The 14,798-nt window shown below is 37.3% G+C and overlaps 1 protein-coding gene across 2 annotated transcripts in view; it reads left to right on the plus strand.

Moving 5' to 3' along the window:
* The window catches only part of AASS (aminoadipate-semialdehyde synthase), a 38,295-nt gene that overhangs the window by 11,535 nt on the left and 11,962 nt on the right, over positions 1-14,798 (plus strand). The window contains exons 10-19 of one of the 2 annotated variants that reach the window (XM_058191334.1): positions 949-1,071; positions 1,924-2,035; positions 5,308-5,367; positions 5,475-5,542; positions 7,333-7,454; positions 9,339-9,368; positions 9,978-10,104; positions 11,819-11,929; positions 13,527-13,635; positions 14,280-14,420. In XM_058191334.1, coding sequence (XP_058047317.1) covers positions 949-1,071; positions 1,924-2,035; positions 5,308-5,367; positions 5,475-5,542; positions 7,333-7,454; positions 9,339-9,368; positions 9,978-10,104; positions 11,819-11,929; positions 13,527-13,635; positions 14,280-14,420 — 1,003 coding nt within the window. The remainder of the gene's footprint in view (positions 1-948; positions 1,072-1,923; positions 2,036-5,307; positions 5,368-5,474; positions 5,543-7,332; positions 7,455-9,338; positions 9,369-9,977; positions 10,105-11,818; positions 11,930-13,526; positions 13,636-14,279; positions 14,421-14,798) is intronic. The other variant, XM_058191335.1, reaches the window with a different exon arrangement.

Consider the following 14,798-nt stretch of genomic DNA (forward strand, 5'->3'; position numbering starts at 1 on the left):
ACATTAAAAGGCTTGCCAGCAACAAACAATAGGGCAAATATCATTTAAAACTTGTTAGGGCAAGCGAGACAGTTTAAGAACTGCAGATCAGATTAGATGAAAATTCCTTTGCCTATTGATAGATAATATCGAGGGGTTCCTTGCCAATCTGAAGATGTTAAAATTCTTACAAATAGCATGTCTTCAAATGATGTCAAGATTTATAGGCCAATAATTTGAGTTTGAACAGAATATGTCAACTCTAGAGAGCTATGTATTTAATCCCAGTTGTCAGGGTTTTCTGGGAAGGATCCTGGAATTACATTTCTAATCAATAATTCTGTGCTGAAGACATAGTTGACTGAATTGTTATCCTTCTAGTCTAGGCTTACCAATACAGTAATTTTTATTATTGCTAATAATATTTTTTTTTCTTTATTGAGTTCAGGTATGCATATAGATTGAGCTGTACTTCTCTATCTTGTGTAGGTAACCTGGTGACCTCAGATAGTTTTGATTTATACAGTCTCTTGCCACTAGCCATGTGGTTGGTACTGGTAAAAATGAATCCAAAATATTTGGATGAAAACCGTTATCTATCTCTGTCTTATATGACCTTCTGTGTGTGGTTATTGCATTATGATTTCATTAATTTTAGGCATGTCACATTCTACAGTCTTGATTTTAAACATACCTTTAAAATACCACAATAAATAGGAAAAAATATTTATACTACTATACTTATGTCTAAACTTTACCTGATGACTAGCATTGTGTTAGCATACTTCCCACTGCTTTCATTCCTTTTTAATAAAATTGTTCCCTGGAATGGTAATGCTTCTCAAGTTTCCAGTTTTATTCTTTTTTATAATTAATGACAATCTTGCTGAGATGAATGTAGTTAAACATTCATTATTCTGAGGGATTTTTTTGGTCAATGGATTATTATTTTGTTTCAATCAATTCTAGACTTGTTGCAATATGTGACATCTCAGCAGACACTGAAGGATCTATAGAATTTATGACAGAATGTACAACAATTGATAGTCCATTCTGTATGTATGATGCTGACCAGCATATTATTCATGACAGGTAAAGAGATTTTACTTTTAAATTTGTACTGGCTTGCTTTTGAATTGATAATTCAGGTTTTTTTTTTAATATGGTTTTGCAATCCTTTACTTAACTAGGATGAATGTTATCAAGTATAAGAGATGCCAAAATAATTTAGTTTAAGGAATTTCTGGAAATAAAAATTTCCTGTCTAGCCACCCCTTTCGTGGCGGTCATTTGTAAATGAGCTCCTTCTCAAACCATTCTGGCAGGGCAAGGGTTCTCTTAAACAGTGTGCAAAAATTAATCAGACTTTTTGAAAGAGAAATGAAATTTTTATTCTGTGTACTATTTACTTTAAGATCCAAGACAGATTTGGGAATAGGTCACACTCCCAAGCATTCCCTAGACCAGAAATCATCACCAGGGGTGAAATCCAGCAGATTCTGACAGGTTCTGGAGAACCGGCAGCAGAAATTTTGAGTAGTTTAGAGAAATACGGCAAATACCATCTCTGGCTGGTCCCAGAGTAGGGTGGGAATGGAGTTTTTGCAATATCCTTCCCCGGGAGTGGGGAGGGAATGGGGATTTTGCAGTATCCTTCCCTTGGCACATCCACCAAGCCACGCCCACCAAGCCATACTATCCCTACCAAGCCACGCCCACAGAACTGGTTGTAAAAAAAATTTGATTTCACCACTGGTCTCCACCCTTGGCAACATTAAGACTTGTGGACTGCAAATCCCAGAATTCCTTAGCCAGCAAAGAACTGTCTTAAGAGTTTTTCTTTTCCACAACACCATCCATGACGTTTTTTTGGCTTTCCCACAACACCATCCATGACTTTTTTTGGCTGTTCATTACATGGAATGAAATGTCTCTCTCTTCCAGTGTGGAGGGACTTGGGATTTTGATGTGTTCTATTGATAACCTACCAGCTCAGCTTCCAATAGAATCAACAGAATGTTTTGGAGACATGCTGTTCCCCTATATTGAAGAAATGGTAAGTAGAGGATGCACCTTTTGATCTATTCTAAATAAAAGAAATCTGCTGTAAAATGTAACAGGCTTTCATGAAATGATTTCTAAATACTCTTTTTTTTATCTTGCTAAAGTTTAATCTCTTCAAATGATTTAATATTTTTAAATATTGTTGGACAGCTTTTCTTTCTTCCTCTGCTCACGTTGCTTGAGAGAAATTCATCATCTGTGGATCAAAATGTAGGAGATGAATGTTGCACACATATAGTATATAATATAGGAGCCGTTTCATTGAAGTTGTCTTCCTACCTAAATTAGGTAGGCTCTTTTCTGGATATGTTTCATCTATGCCAGTGATGGCTAATCTTTTTGCCATTGCATGCCAGGATTGGGGGGGGGGGGGGGGAAGGCTCGCGCATGCACGTGCCCACACCCATAATTCTATGTACCCTGCCCTGCGCATGCGTGCGCAACCCCACTCCCCCCCACCCCGCTCCTGGCACATGATGGCCTGGTAGGCCCGTTTTTCTTTCTCACCTGCCTCCAGATCCTCTCTGTGCATTTCGGGAAGGCGAAAACAGCCTTCCCCACCCGCTCGGAGGCCTTCCGGAGGCCCAAAACGGCCCATTTTCCAACTTCCAATTGGACAGGAAGTGACGTTTTTTGCTGCCCCAGCCTCCAAAGCCTCTCTAGGAATGTCTGGAGGTTGGGGACAGCAAGAAAGGTCACTTCCTGTCCAACCGGAAGTTGGGAAACGGGCCATTTTGGGCCTCCAGAGGGCCTGGGGAAGGCTGTTTTCACCCTCCCTGGATGCATAGAGAGGATCTGGAGCCAGGTGAGAAAGAAAAACGGGCCTTCTCCACCCATCAGAGTTCCTCCAGAGGCAGGAAACAGCCTGTTTCCCTACTTCTGGTGGGCCCAGAAGGCCCGAATATCAACTGGCTGGCATGCACATGTGCGCCGGAGCTGAGCTGGCATGCCCACTGATATAGCTACGCGTGCCACCTGTGGCACACGTGCCATAGGTTTGCCATCACGGATCTATGTTAATTTGGGCAGTTCTTCAAAACGTAGTGAAACATTAAATTTTTTTTTGCAATGGATAATATTGTACTATAGCCCAATCTGATTGGCTATATGATGTCAAAATATTGTGACATTTAAAGTGGAAAATGGATGTTTTGGATTGAAAAAAATTCAGCTGTTATATAGGTATGGTAAAACTAATGAAAAATTAGACAGCAGAAAACCTCCAATACAATGGTTACAAAATTTAATACAGCTTTAATTTGCATGGAATATATATTTTGGGTAGAGTTGGGTAAAGTAATAATTCTGTTTGTGGAGTCCTTGGTGCTCTCTGAACTTGGTTGTTTGCTTTCAGATGTTTTATTACCTGAGTAGATAACATAATCAGACGTAGTGAGTATACAGTTTGCTCCAGGGGTAAAATCCAGCAGGTTCTGACAGGTTCTGAAGAACCGGTAGCAGAAATTTTGAGTAGTTCGGAGAATCGGCAAATATTACCTCTGGCTGGCCCCAGAGTGGGGTGGGAATGGAGATTTTGCAGTATCCTTCCCCTGGAGTGGGGTGGGAATGGAGATTTTATGGTATCCTTCCCCTGCCATGCCCACCAAGCCATGCCCTAAGAACCGGTAGTAAAAAAAACTGGATTTCACAACTGGTTTGCTCCCAGTTTATATATGTAGTAGCTTACCCTACCAGTTTTGATATGAATGTGGTTTTCTCCTTGGTAGTTTCTGATTAGGATAGTGGGTGTTTTTTCCCCCTAGAAATTGTCTGCTGTTAACTTCTGCTTATCTGAGGGAGCTCAACCAATCTCATTGAACATATGCATTGACAATAAAGACTTGAATTTGAATTTGTTTTGGTTGCTAGAGTGGAATGTGGTCTTTTTGTTTCTTTCTTAGCTTTTTTATTGGCTTTTTTGAATGGTGTGACACACTTACATCACAAAAATGCAGCATGGCTTTTGACATTTGACAAAAGCTTCCAGTCTTATGGATGTCTCTGGGAACTATGGTTAACCTGATTTTATTTTTATCTTTATTGATTCACCCAATAAAACAATTTTCTGACAATTGATAAATAGAGATTAGGAAAGATTTGTGACTGACAAATCTTATCTGGAGAGGGACATGACTATTGCAGTGGTTTTCTAGATACTAGGCTGCAGTTTTATATCTGCAATCACAAATTGTGCGAAATGAAAACAATGAACGAAATATATAGCAGCATTATTGACTGTTTTGAGGATAGGATGATTCACAATAACTTCTAAAGATATGATATGTTAAATATCAAATTTTAATCAATTTGGATTCTGAATACAGTTTAAAATGGAGACATCAGTGACTGAATTTGGGATAATCTCATATAAGACTAAGCTATTCTGTTGGCTAGAAATAGACTTCAAGCGTCTTCATAGCACATCAAAAGTATTTTATAGTGCTTCCAATGCAAGTTATTCTTTTGCTATAAGGAATTATTCAAATATATTAGAACTACAAGATTTACAGTCATTGGTGTGATATCAGTTTCCGTTTTCCTATTTTAAACGGTGTTTCTGTAAAATCCAGTTGTTAAGCTGGTGTTTTAGTTTCCTGAATTTTCTGTTGTGATATGAAAACTTATCTCTGTTAAATTTAATTCCTTTCCAAATCTTACTCAAGAGCAAAAAGAATAATCTTTTATGTTATTTTCTAAGAATCATAGTTCTTGCGTCTCTTGCCTTCTAGATAAAACCTGTAATTATCAGAGAATGTAAAAAAAGACATGTCTTTTTGTTTGTATTTTGTCATTCTTCTTTTCTTTCTGCCTTCCAGCTTTTGTATGTGTCACAGATCAGGCATCCTCTGGATAAAAAGTTGGAACTGGTTCTTGATTTACTCTTTAGAAAATTGTGTGTGTGTGTGTACACACACAGACATACACGCACACACTAGTCTGTGGTATAAAAATATATTGTCCTTGTATCCTTCTCACCTCAGTGGTGTCAATATTATGTTTTAATATTAAGTTAAAATGTGGAGAAGTTAATCCTAGAAAAGTTTTAATTGCCAATTAATGGTCCAGAAAATTTCTCATTTTCAAATTAACATGGCTACTATGCAGCAAGCTTTTCCATTTGAGTTTCTGTCTTGACAGTTCCTATGTTTTTAATAATTTTTTTCTCAAGGTTCTCTTACCTGTCCAACATACGGTAATTACATATCTGAGGATGTGTGTCTATGTGAAAGCAAGTATTCTAACAGAGAACCTTGCTCTCCACAGCTCCTCTCTGATGCTTCAGAGCCCCTGGAAAGCCAGAATTACTCACCTGTAGTTAGAGATGTAAGTCTTACAAATCAATTGTCTTTGTTCCACACACTTTAAAAAGGAAATCCGGCATGCCAAGGTCAAATGTAAAGAGTAATGATGTCTCTCCTATACCTTTCTAGGCAGTGATAACATCCAATGGTTCACTGACTGAAAAGTATAAATATATCCAGAAACTGAGGAAGAACAGGTAATAATACACAGATTACTTTTCTCCTCTTCAGAATATATTAATCTCAAACGTAAAATTATTGAGTCTATGTGTGCATCCTAATATGAATGTTCTGTTTTATGAGATGAGGTTAACATAGCAATTACAACATGCCTATGTAAAGTCATGCAAAAACAAAAGGAGCAAATATGGACCATTCCTTCTAGTGTCACCACTAATGATTAGATATTTGTGATTCTTTGGGAAAATGTCCAAAGTTTACTTTTAGATCTGATCATCTGGATTACAGTCTCTTGCCACTGAAATGTGTGATATATAAAGATTCAATTGAAGGTGACATTGTCATTGATTTGAAGGATTCATTTGAAGCCAATTCAATTTAGTGCAGAATTCAATTGATATAATAAAGTGCTTTCTGCATTTTGTGATTGTGGCAACATGCGGACGACAACACAAATGTCTTTTGTGCCCTGATCAATGCACACTTGAGGACCTTATGGCAGCACAACAGAAAGCAATTAATGTTGCTAGTTTGTGGGAAAGATCTGTTTAACTTGTACATATTTTAATCTTGTATTTTATATTTTATGTCATATGCTATGTGTTATTTTAATTGTGATGCTTCTGACACGATTAAACAAATAATGAAGTGGCCTTATATAACATTAATTCTGAAAGGGTTACATTGGTTGCCCATTAGCTTTTGAACCCAAGATGCTGGTTCCCACCTTTATTGCACATTCAGAGTCCAAATTTAACATTTAGCAAGATGCCAAGGATCACAACGGGAAAAGTAATGGTGCAAAGTAGCTGAAATTTTTCATCTTTTTTCCCTTGGGTTTTTTGAGGGATTTAGTTTCTTCCTTGTTTTATAATGTATGTCAATCATGTTTTAAGAGTTAGGCTATATTTCTGTCTATTTCCCATCACACAATTCAGAAAAAACATGTTACCATTTTTAGCAATTTTGGACAGAGAACCTTCTAGGGATTGTAAGTGATAGTTGAGGCTTGTTTTAATATCTTAATGAACCTATTTCTTTGTAGAAGTGTTTCTTTCAGTACCCCACCCAGAGGAAGGGAGGGGCTTCCATTTTGCATAAGGAGAGATAACCTCTGGCCTTGCATTGATTATAGAAGCTTCTAGAGCAGGGCTGTGCAGCATTTTTAAAGTTTGGATCTCACTTAGAGTTCTTATGGAAAGACTGCCAGGAATATCGTGCAGCCCTGGGTCTTTCATTGTACACTCCTGGCCTCAGGCAATACGTTTAATGCTGCCATTGTAATCTCTGTAAGTTTTGGGTTGTGGCAAGATGAGTTGTCCTGATGGAGTTGGGATGATGTAGTATAACTTGTGGGATTAAACCCTATTGTCTATTTATTCTCATCTTTCCTTTTGTGAATGAATTCAGACTAGCTAGCTAAAAGATTCTTACATCTATATTTAAACAAATCTCACTTATCAATAGAGCAATGGCTATAATCTCTTGGGCTGTATTTAATAATATGTGTTGATATTATGATGGCAGCAGAAAAGAAATATATATTGATTTCACTGTAACCTTATAAGTGTAAAGCTACTGCTAGAGTTAGTAGAGGCATAGAGATAGAAGCATAAATTTGTACACTATCAAACTAGCCATTTTTCACCATCAAATGCAAATGCAATTGCAATATTGAAAATATTTTCATATGGGCTCTGAAGGAATAAAATCCTAGTAATCAAAAGTTTTTAAAGCTAATTTATAATGTTAACAATTTCCATATTTATTTTACTGATATTTACTTTTAATTGTATGTATATTGTAGGGAATATATGCAATCCCTGACCATGGATAAGAAGAAGAAGGTCTTAATACTTGGATCCGGATATGTTTCTGAGCCTGTAATAGAATATCTTACAAGAGACCCCAATGTTGAAATAACAGCAGGTTTGTAAGTAAGGTTATAACCCTGAAATCTCAGCATTGTTGAAACTAAGGGAGTTTCATTTTTTTAATTTCTCATTTATTTGAGAAGGATTGTCTCTTTGTTCCTTCTGTTTGTTCTTGGCTGGGGTTCAGGTAGTCCTTACCTTATGACCAAATTGTTCAGCAAATCAGTTGTTACGAGTCACGCCCAATTTTACAATCTTTTTTTTATCAGGTTGTCAATGCAGTTAACTGAGTTAGGCAGTCATTCTAGCTTCCCCCATTGACTTTGCTTGCCAGAAGACAACTGGGAAGGTTGCACGTGACGCTGGGACACTGTAACCAATGTAACTACATGCTGGTTGCCAAGTGCCCAATTATTATTTTTTTTGCCTGATCATGGGGATACTGCAATGGTTGCAAGTGCAAGAGCTAGTCATTAGTCACTTAGACCTGACTAGGTGGCTCAGTGGCTAAGACACTGAGCTTGTTGATCAGAAAGGTTGGCAGTTCGCCGGTTCAAATCCCTAGTACAGGTCTCCTGTGTGAGCAGGGGGTTGGACTAGATGACCTCCAAGGTCCCTTCCAACTCTGTTACTGTTAACTGTTTAACAGTTTAACTGTTTAAAATTAACTGTTAATTTTTTTCAGTGCCGCTTGAATGAAGCTAAACAAATGGTTGTAACTCAAGGACTACCTGTGCAGGCCAATGGGTGGAATGAACATAGATTCTACTTGCAGAAGGGCATCACTCTCCCAGAAGCATCCTACCATGAAAATATATTTTAACACTAAATCTTATGAAAACAGCTACATTTACTAATTTATGAATCACAACAAGAAATGGTTAAAAGCAGGAGAAGGCAAGCCTCTGTTTCAGTGCCAAAGGGTTCTGTGCATCTTCAGGCCTGCATGTGTGAATATTTGCTTTGCTCTTCCTCAGTGCCCTGTTTTTTATTATTATGTGGTGGGTTTTTTAAAATCCTAATATGGAAGCTGCCTAGAGTTGCTTCTATGACTGAGGTTTATAGATGTTTATTAATAAATATATTAAAAAAATCTGAGATACTTACCTAAGATGGAAATTAATCCAATATACCTGTGGCTCAGTGGCTAGGACGTTGAGCTTGTTGATCGAAAGGTCGGCAGCTTGGCGGTTCAAATCCCTAGTGCTGCTGTGTAATGGGGTGAGCTCCCGTTACTTGTCCCAGCTTCTGCCAACCTAGCAGTTTCGAAAGCACATAAAAATGCAAATAGAAAAAATAGGGACCACCTTTGGTGGGAAGGTAACAGCGTTCCGTGCGCCTTTGGCGTTGAGTCATGCCGGCCACATGACCACGGAGACGTCTTCAGACAGCGCTGGCTCTTCGGCTTTGAAACGGAGATAAGCACGACTAGCACGTATGTGCGAGGGGAACCTTTACCTTTACCTGTGTTCATTGATGTTTGTAATGTGCTGCTAGATCTTCTCCCTGAAATATGCTGTGTTCCTTTGGAATTAACTTTTCCAATATTGGCATTAGCATCTCTGCATTTTTTTTTAAATTGCAGAATTAAGGTTTTAAATTATTTGGATGGAATCTTGCTGTAATTATTACCCTTCAGTTTTTTAAATTTTGTTTAGTGATGTTCTCAAACATCTCTCCATCCATGACTGATAAAATTCTAGGGTGGGTAGTTGTTTTTTTTCTTTTGCTTTATTTAATTAGTTGAAGATCCAGATCCTTATGGCACTTGCTAGCAAGTTGAATTAAAATGCACCTGGCTGCTTACGGTGTCACCCACATTAAATCTCTGCCTGGTGGAGAATGTGGGAGTAGTTGACCTTAATGGCTTAGAATGACTAAGCCATCATTTCATTATTTTCATTTGTTGATACTCTTGATTTCTTTCCCCTCCAAACAGTTTCTTCGGTGAGCCTTTGTCCTAGAACAGGTACTGCTTTGCCTGCATGGATTAGCTTAGCTTTAGTTAAATATTGATCAGAACTCCCCCTACCACCACAACATGGTTTTAGAGAATATTCACTTTTTGGTCCTGATTCTACAGATAATATTTTCCAGCAATCAGCCTTGTTTGTTGAAGTTTTATTGCTCTAATCCATTTGATACTTTGTTCTCCTTTCATCTTAAAATGCTGCCTCCCTGTTATAATGGCTGCCTTCAGAAACCATTGCAAATCACTGAAGTTTATTATACCTACTTTATTGCCTAAGAAAATAATTTTGGCAACTTGTGATGGCTAAGGTACCAAAAAAATTCCCATTATTCGTTTACATGACAGTTGGGCTTTATATCTCACAGATAATCCCCTTCTTTTCTGGATGGTTCAGCAAGCTATGCCTAATCTGATAAGAATGTGAAACTTTTTGACATTGTTTCAGTGGAGTGCATGAGAACAAGGTTTTCCTGATCTCATCCTGCTAACGCTAAGCTACAATTCTGGTTTTGAGAGGCAGCATACTTCTCAAATCAAAGATAATATAGAGGTTAAAAATACTGTGAAAGCCAGTCTTTTTCATCTATCATTTGCACTCTCCAATAGCCTCTCTCATGAAGACTCAGCTTGAGCAGCTGTCCAAGAAATACAATAATGTTGTTCCCGTTGTTATGAACATCACAGAAGATGAGAGATTATCATCATTGGTGAAGAAACATAATCTTGTTATTAGGTCTGTATTTGATCATCAGTTTCAGAAAGTGAAAATGAACTGTTCCAGAATAAGGCTTCTTGATAATTTAAGCATCTGATTCCTAGCAGTCATCCAGGTTGGAATTTTATTTATTGAAAACTTTTAGGTGTTTACCTCCAAAATATGGGCCCATCATTAGATAACATTAGCATTAAACAATAAAAATGAATTATAATAATAAAATCATCACAAAAATAAAGTTTAAGTGTATATGTTCATATCTCTCATAAATATACTCTGATGAAATATAGTGAAATTCACAAAAGATTATATGATAATACATTTGGTCTTATATAGATGTTGCCTTTTCTATTATTTTTTAAAACTTTTTTTAAAAAAAGAAAAAAAGCTTTTAAGAACATGCTCCAGGCTAGTTGAAACATACACTACATTTTCTGGTCCAGGTGTTTTTTTCCCCAAGAACTCAGGATTATATATGCTAATTTCTCCCAAATCAATGTTTTCTATGGAGTTTAATGAATATCATCATCTGGAACAGCACAGTTTGAGAAAAAAATGAGACGTAAACTCTCTCTCTCCCTCCTTCCCATTTTATTCTTAACAACATCTGCATAAGAGAAGAAGGATAGTAACTGGCCCATGTTCACTCACTGATATTATTTATTTATTTAATTTATTTATTAAAAATGTACTGTATGGCTGTACATCTGAAGCAAATAACTGGGTGGAAATAATAAAAACCACTATAAAACGAAAACGATACAATTAAAAAGAGACATAATAATTACAAAAGCTGAAGCATCTTATGCATAATTAAAAATCCCAAGGCACATACACTATATCAAGTTGCGCTAACAACTCTGCCTTCTACTATTTTAAACCCAGTTTATTCAATTTCAAATTTGTCATAGTAACTGAAGAAGATCATAATTCTGATTTCAGTGGACTATGTGGAACTAAAGTATGTGTGGGTGTGTGAGTATCCGTGCAAGCGTGTGGGTGTGTGAGTATCCATGCAAACAAACATACACAAGAAAGCTCATGTAGCAAGAACTAAAGAACCATTTGTCTGAAATGGTGTAGGGTTTCCTGCCTGGACAGGGGTTGAACTAGAAGACCTCCAAGGTCCCTTCCAACTCTGTTATTATTATAAATGCATTAATTGCCTCACATTTAATTAAATATTGGTCCATTTGAGTTAGCACTGGCAACTAATGATTTCCCATAATGATTGAGCAGAAAGATGAAAAGGTATAGGTCTTCTACCTACAAATGTTAATGAGAGATTCCAGATTTAAACCTGGATCATTACATATGTAACATGTGCCCTAGCCCTCTCAAAATTTCATTTAACAATTTTTATATGTTGTTGCAAAAGTGCTCCTTAATAACATTTGAAAAATAAATTAGAGTATATTTAGAGACAAACAAGTTAGTCCATTTCTCAGAAAAGTATTTTCTACTTAAACCTTGATACTGAATACTATTTTTGGATGTAAGTGTACGTGAAAAAAAAATATTTTTCTTTTTGCTTTGTAACCTTATTTTAAAAGTTAGAGAATAACCTTTCCAATTAAACTGATTTTATAGAAATCGGTACTTATGGGCTACCTTTCTCTTTAGAAATGAGACATCATTGGCCTGGGTTTTCTGCCTGTTTTGACAGCATAGAAAAGAATTGGCATTTTCTAGTGCAGACCTTGCCCTCACTTTTTTCCCCTCTTGTTTTTAGTTTGTTGCCATATTCATTCCATCCTCTGGTTGCTAAGAAATGCATTGACAACAGAGTGAATTTGGTGACCGCGAGTTACCTGACGCCTGAAATGAAAGAGCTACAGAAAAGGTATGACCCACCATGTTTGAGCACTTAGCATCCTCTGCAGATTTCTCAACATCATTCTTGAAGCTGAATGTAAGTTTAAGTCAGGTAAATGACTTAAATGTGGATTATCTCCAGGCACAGAAATTCACCATTTTAATCAGAATATCAAAATCCAGCATGGCCAAGTCACAACTTTGCCCCCAAGCAAACAAACATACAAATGAGGCAAGGTTTGTGACAACTCTGCAGTGCTGCTGAGTGACAACAGTCTGGCCAGTCCTTATTTCTCCTTCAGCTGTCACAACCTCAGAGTTTGTTCCTCAAAATCCTTTGCCAACCATGGCTGGATTATATCGCTTAAGAAATACAGCTTTTTGATGGCAACACTTAGCTGTTTTTAAGAGGATAAAACAAAGCAGGCAGGATAATGTCATGCACCTATACGCTTGTCTTCCCAGCCATTCACCCCCAAGTTTCTGCTTTGTTTTATAAGCTATTAAACATGTAGGCACATATAATAGGATTTTTTTTCAATTTTCCCACCTCATTGGAAACCCATACCAATGACTTTTGGCAGTTATAATAGGGAGGTACGGAAGGAAAGGAAGGGAGGAAGGAAGATCAAAGACTATCTACTGTATATGACCTGGAGTTGAAAGTTGGGCACCCCATTTGAAAGAAAGTCATTTTAGTTAAAAAAACTCTGTTTTCCAGATAATTTCTTGTGTGTAGAAAGCCCATGTATACCAGTATAGCTTCCTCTCACTGAAGAAATCAAGGGTAGTCCATTCAACTCACTGCAGTGATATTTGAAAACAACTTGAAATGCAATGAATTGTATATACCCTGCCTGCTGGAACAATGTCTTTCAACCATGGCCTCTTTAAGACATATGAACTTCAACACCCAGATTTCCTCGGCCAGGATGGGTTTCAATTCTGGATGTTGAAATCCACACTTCTTAACAATTACAAGATTGAAAATCTCTGTGTTAGAGTATGGTTTGGGAGCTACTGAGTTCAATCAAAAGTGGAATATAGGTAGTCTTCGACTTATGACCACAACTGAACCCAAAATTTCTGTGAGACAGTTAAGTAAGTTTTGCCCATTTTAGGACCTTTCTTCCACAATTGTTACATGAATCACTACATTTGTTAAGTTAGTAACATAGTTGTTAAGTGAATCTGGTCTCCCCATTGACTTTGCTTGTCAAAAGGTTGCAAAAGGTGATCACATGACCCTGGGTCACTGCAACCATCATAATATGAACCAGCTGCCAAACATCTGAATTTTGATCACTTGATCATGTGGATGCTGCAATGGTGGTAAGTGTAAAAATGGTTATAAGTCACTTTTTTCAGTGCTGTTGTAACTTCAAATGGTCACTAAATGAAAGGTTGTAAGCCCAGGGCTACCTGTAGTTCAGGAATGTCAAACTGGCGGCCCATGAACCAGATGTGTCACATGCAGGCCATGCCCACCCCAGCTCCACAAAGAGAAAAAACATTGCAATATGTCACATGAGGGCAACATGACGCCACGAGATTGAAACCCATGCTGTAGTTTGTAGAGATACCTTGCTCTTGCCTTTCACCTGACAGCTTTCCTTGTATTATAGCGCAGAGGCAGCTGGCATTGCCATTATCAGCGAAGTAGGTTTGGATCCTGGCCTTGATCATATGCTGGCAATGGAATGTATTGATAAAGCAAAAGAAGTGGGTGCTACGGTAAGCTCGACTGAAAAAAGAACACACGTCGTCGCCCACGTTCCTTTTCCCCAGTTTTGTTTCTATCCTCCTCTTCCTCCTCTTTCCTTTGCTGCTTCTATGAAGTATCAGGTTTTACCACATGCACAGACAAAATGGAAGAGAGAAATTCCTATGAATCCTAAATTTTGAATTTCACCTGAGCAAAGTACATAGCCTGAGGAGTAGATTAAGTCCCCCAGAAAGCAATAATATACAGCTGCTGTAATTTTAATACATTTATAATAAATCCCATCATTTTCAGAGGGGTGTGTAGTAGAATCCGGTTCACATCTACCCATTTCTTTTTCTGAAGCTCATAGATAGCTGTTGGGATTGCAGTGAAATCGCTTTGTGATATGTTTGTACTTAGAATATGCAGGCTTTATATGAATAAAAGGTCCTAAGTTAATTTTTAATTCTTTTTTGTTACTAGGCATTATAAAAGTTAAATGAATGAATTTCTAAAGAAAACTGTATAAATGTCTTAAATGTCTTTCTTTAGATATACAGCAAAACTAGATTAATCAGATATATAGAGTTAGACTATGTTAAATAAATTCAGGAAACTCTATTGGATAAACTAACTGAATTTAAATTGAGAACTTTATTTTCATCAACTCCAGGTGATCTCCTACACTTCCTTCTGTGGAGGCTTGCCTGCTCCTGAATATTCTGACAACCCTCTGAGATATAAATTTAGCTGGAGTCCACAGGGAGTCCTACTAAACACAGTTAAATCTGCAACCTATTTAAAAGATGGAGAGGTGACGTAATTTATCTCTAGCAATATATACATTTGTTTCAATGTGGGAGTGCTTTCAAGTCCACGCCTTTCTCGTAAAATTTTCACAAATGGTCTGCCACTGCATTTCTCCTGGGACTAAAAGAAAGTGACTGGCCCAAAGTCACCCAGCTGGCTTCATGCCTAAGGCAGGATCAGAACTCCTAGTTTCTAGCATGGTGATTTTAACTACTGCATCAAACTGGTTGTTATGTGTATACCTATATATGTTAAAATGAAAAGGTGGCTAATAGGTATATCAGATTGAGGAGTTTTGAAAACTCTTCTGAAGTGAACAAAGTTAGTTCTTTTTTTTTTTTTTTTTTACATTTATATCCCGCCCTTCTCCGAAGACTCAGGG

This window comes from Ahaetulla prasina, chromosome 7 (assembly GCF_028640845.1).
Source record: "Ahaetulla prasina isolate Xishuangbanna chromosome 7, ASM2864084v1, whole genome shotgun sequence".
NCBI classification, from domain to species: Eukaryota; Metazoa; Chordata; class Lepidosauria; order Squamata; family Colubridae; genus Ahaetulla; species Ahaetulla prasina.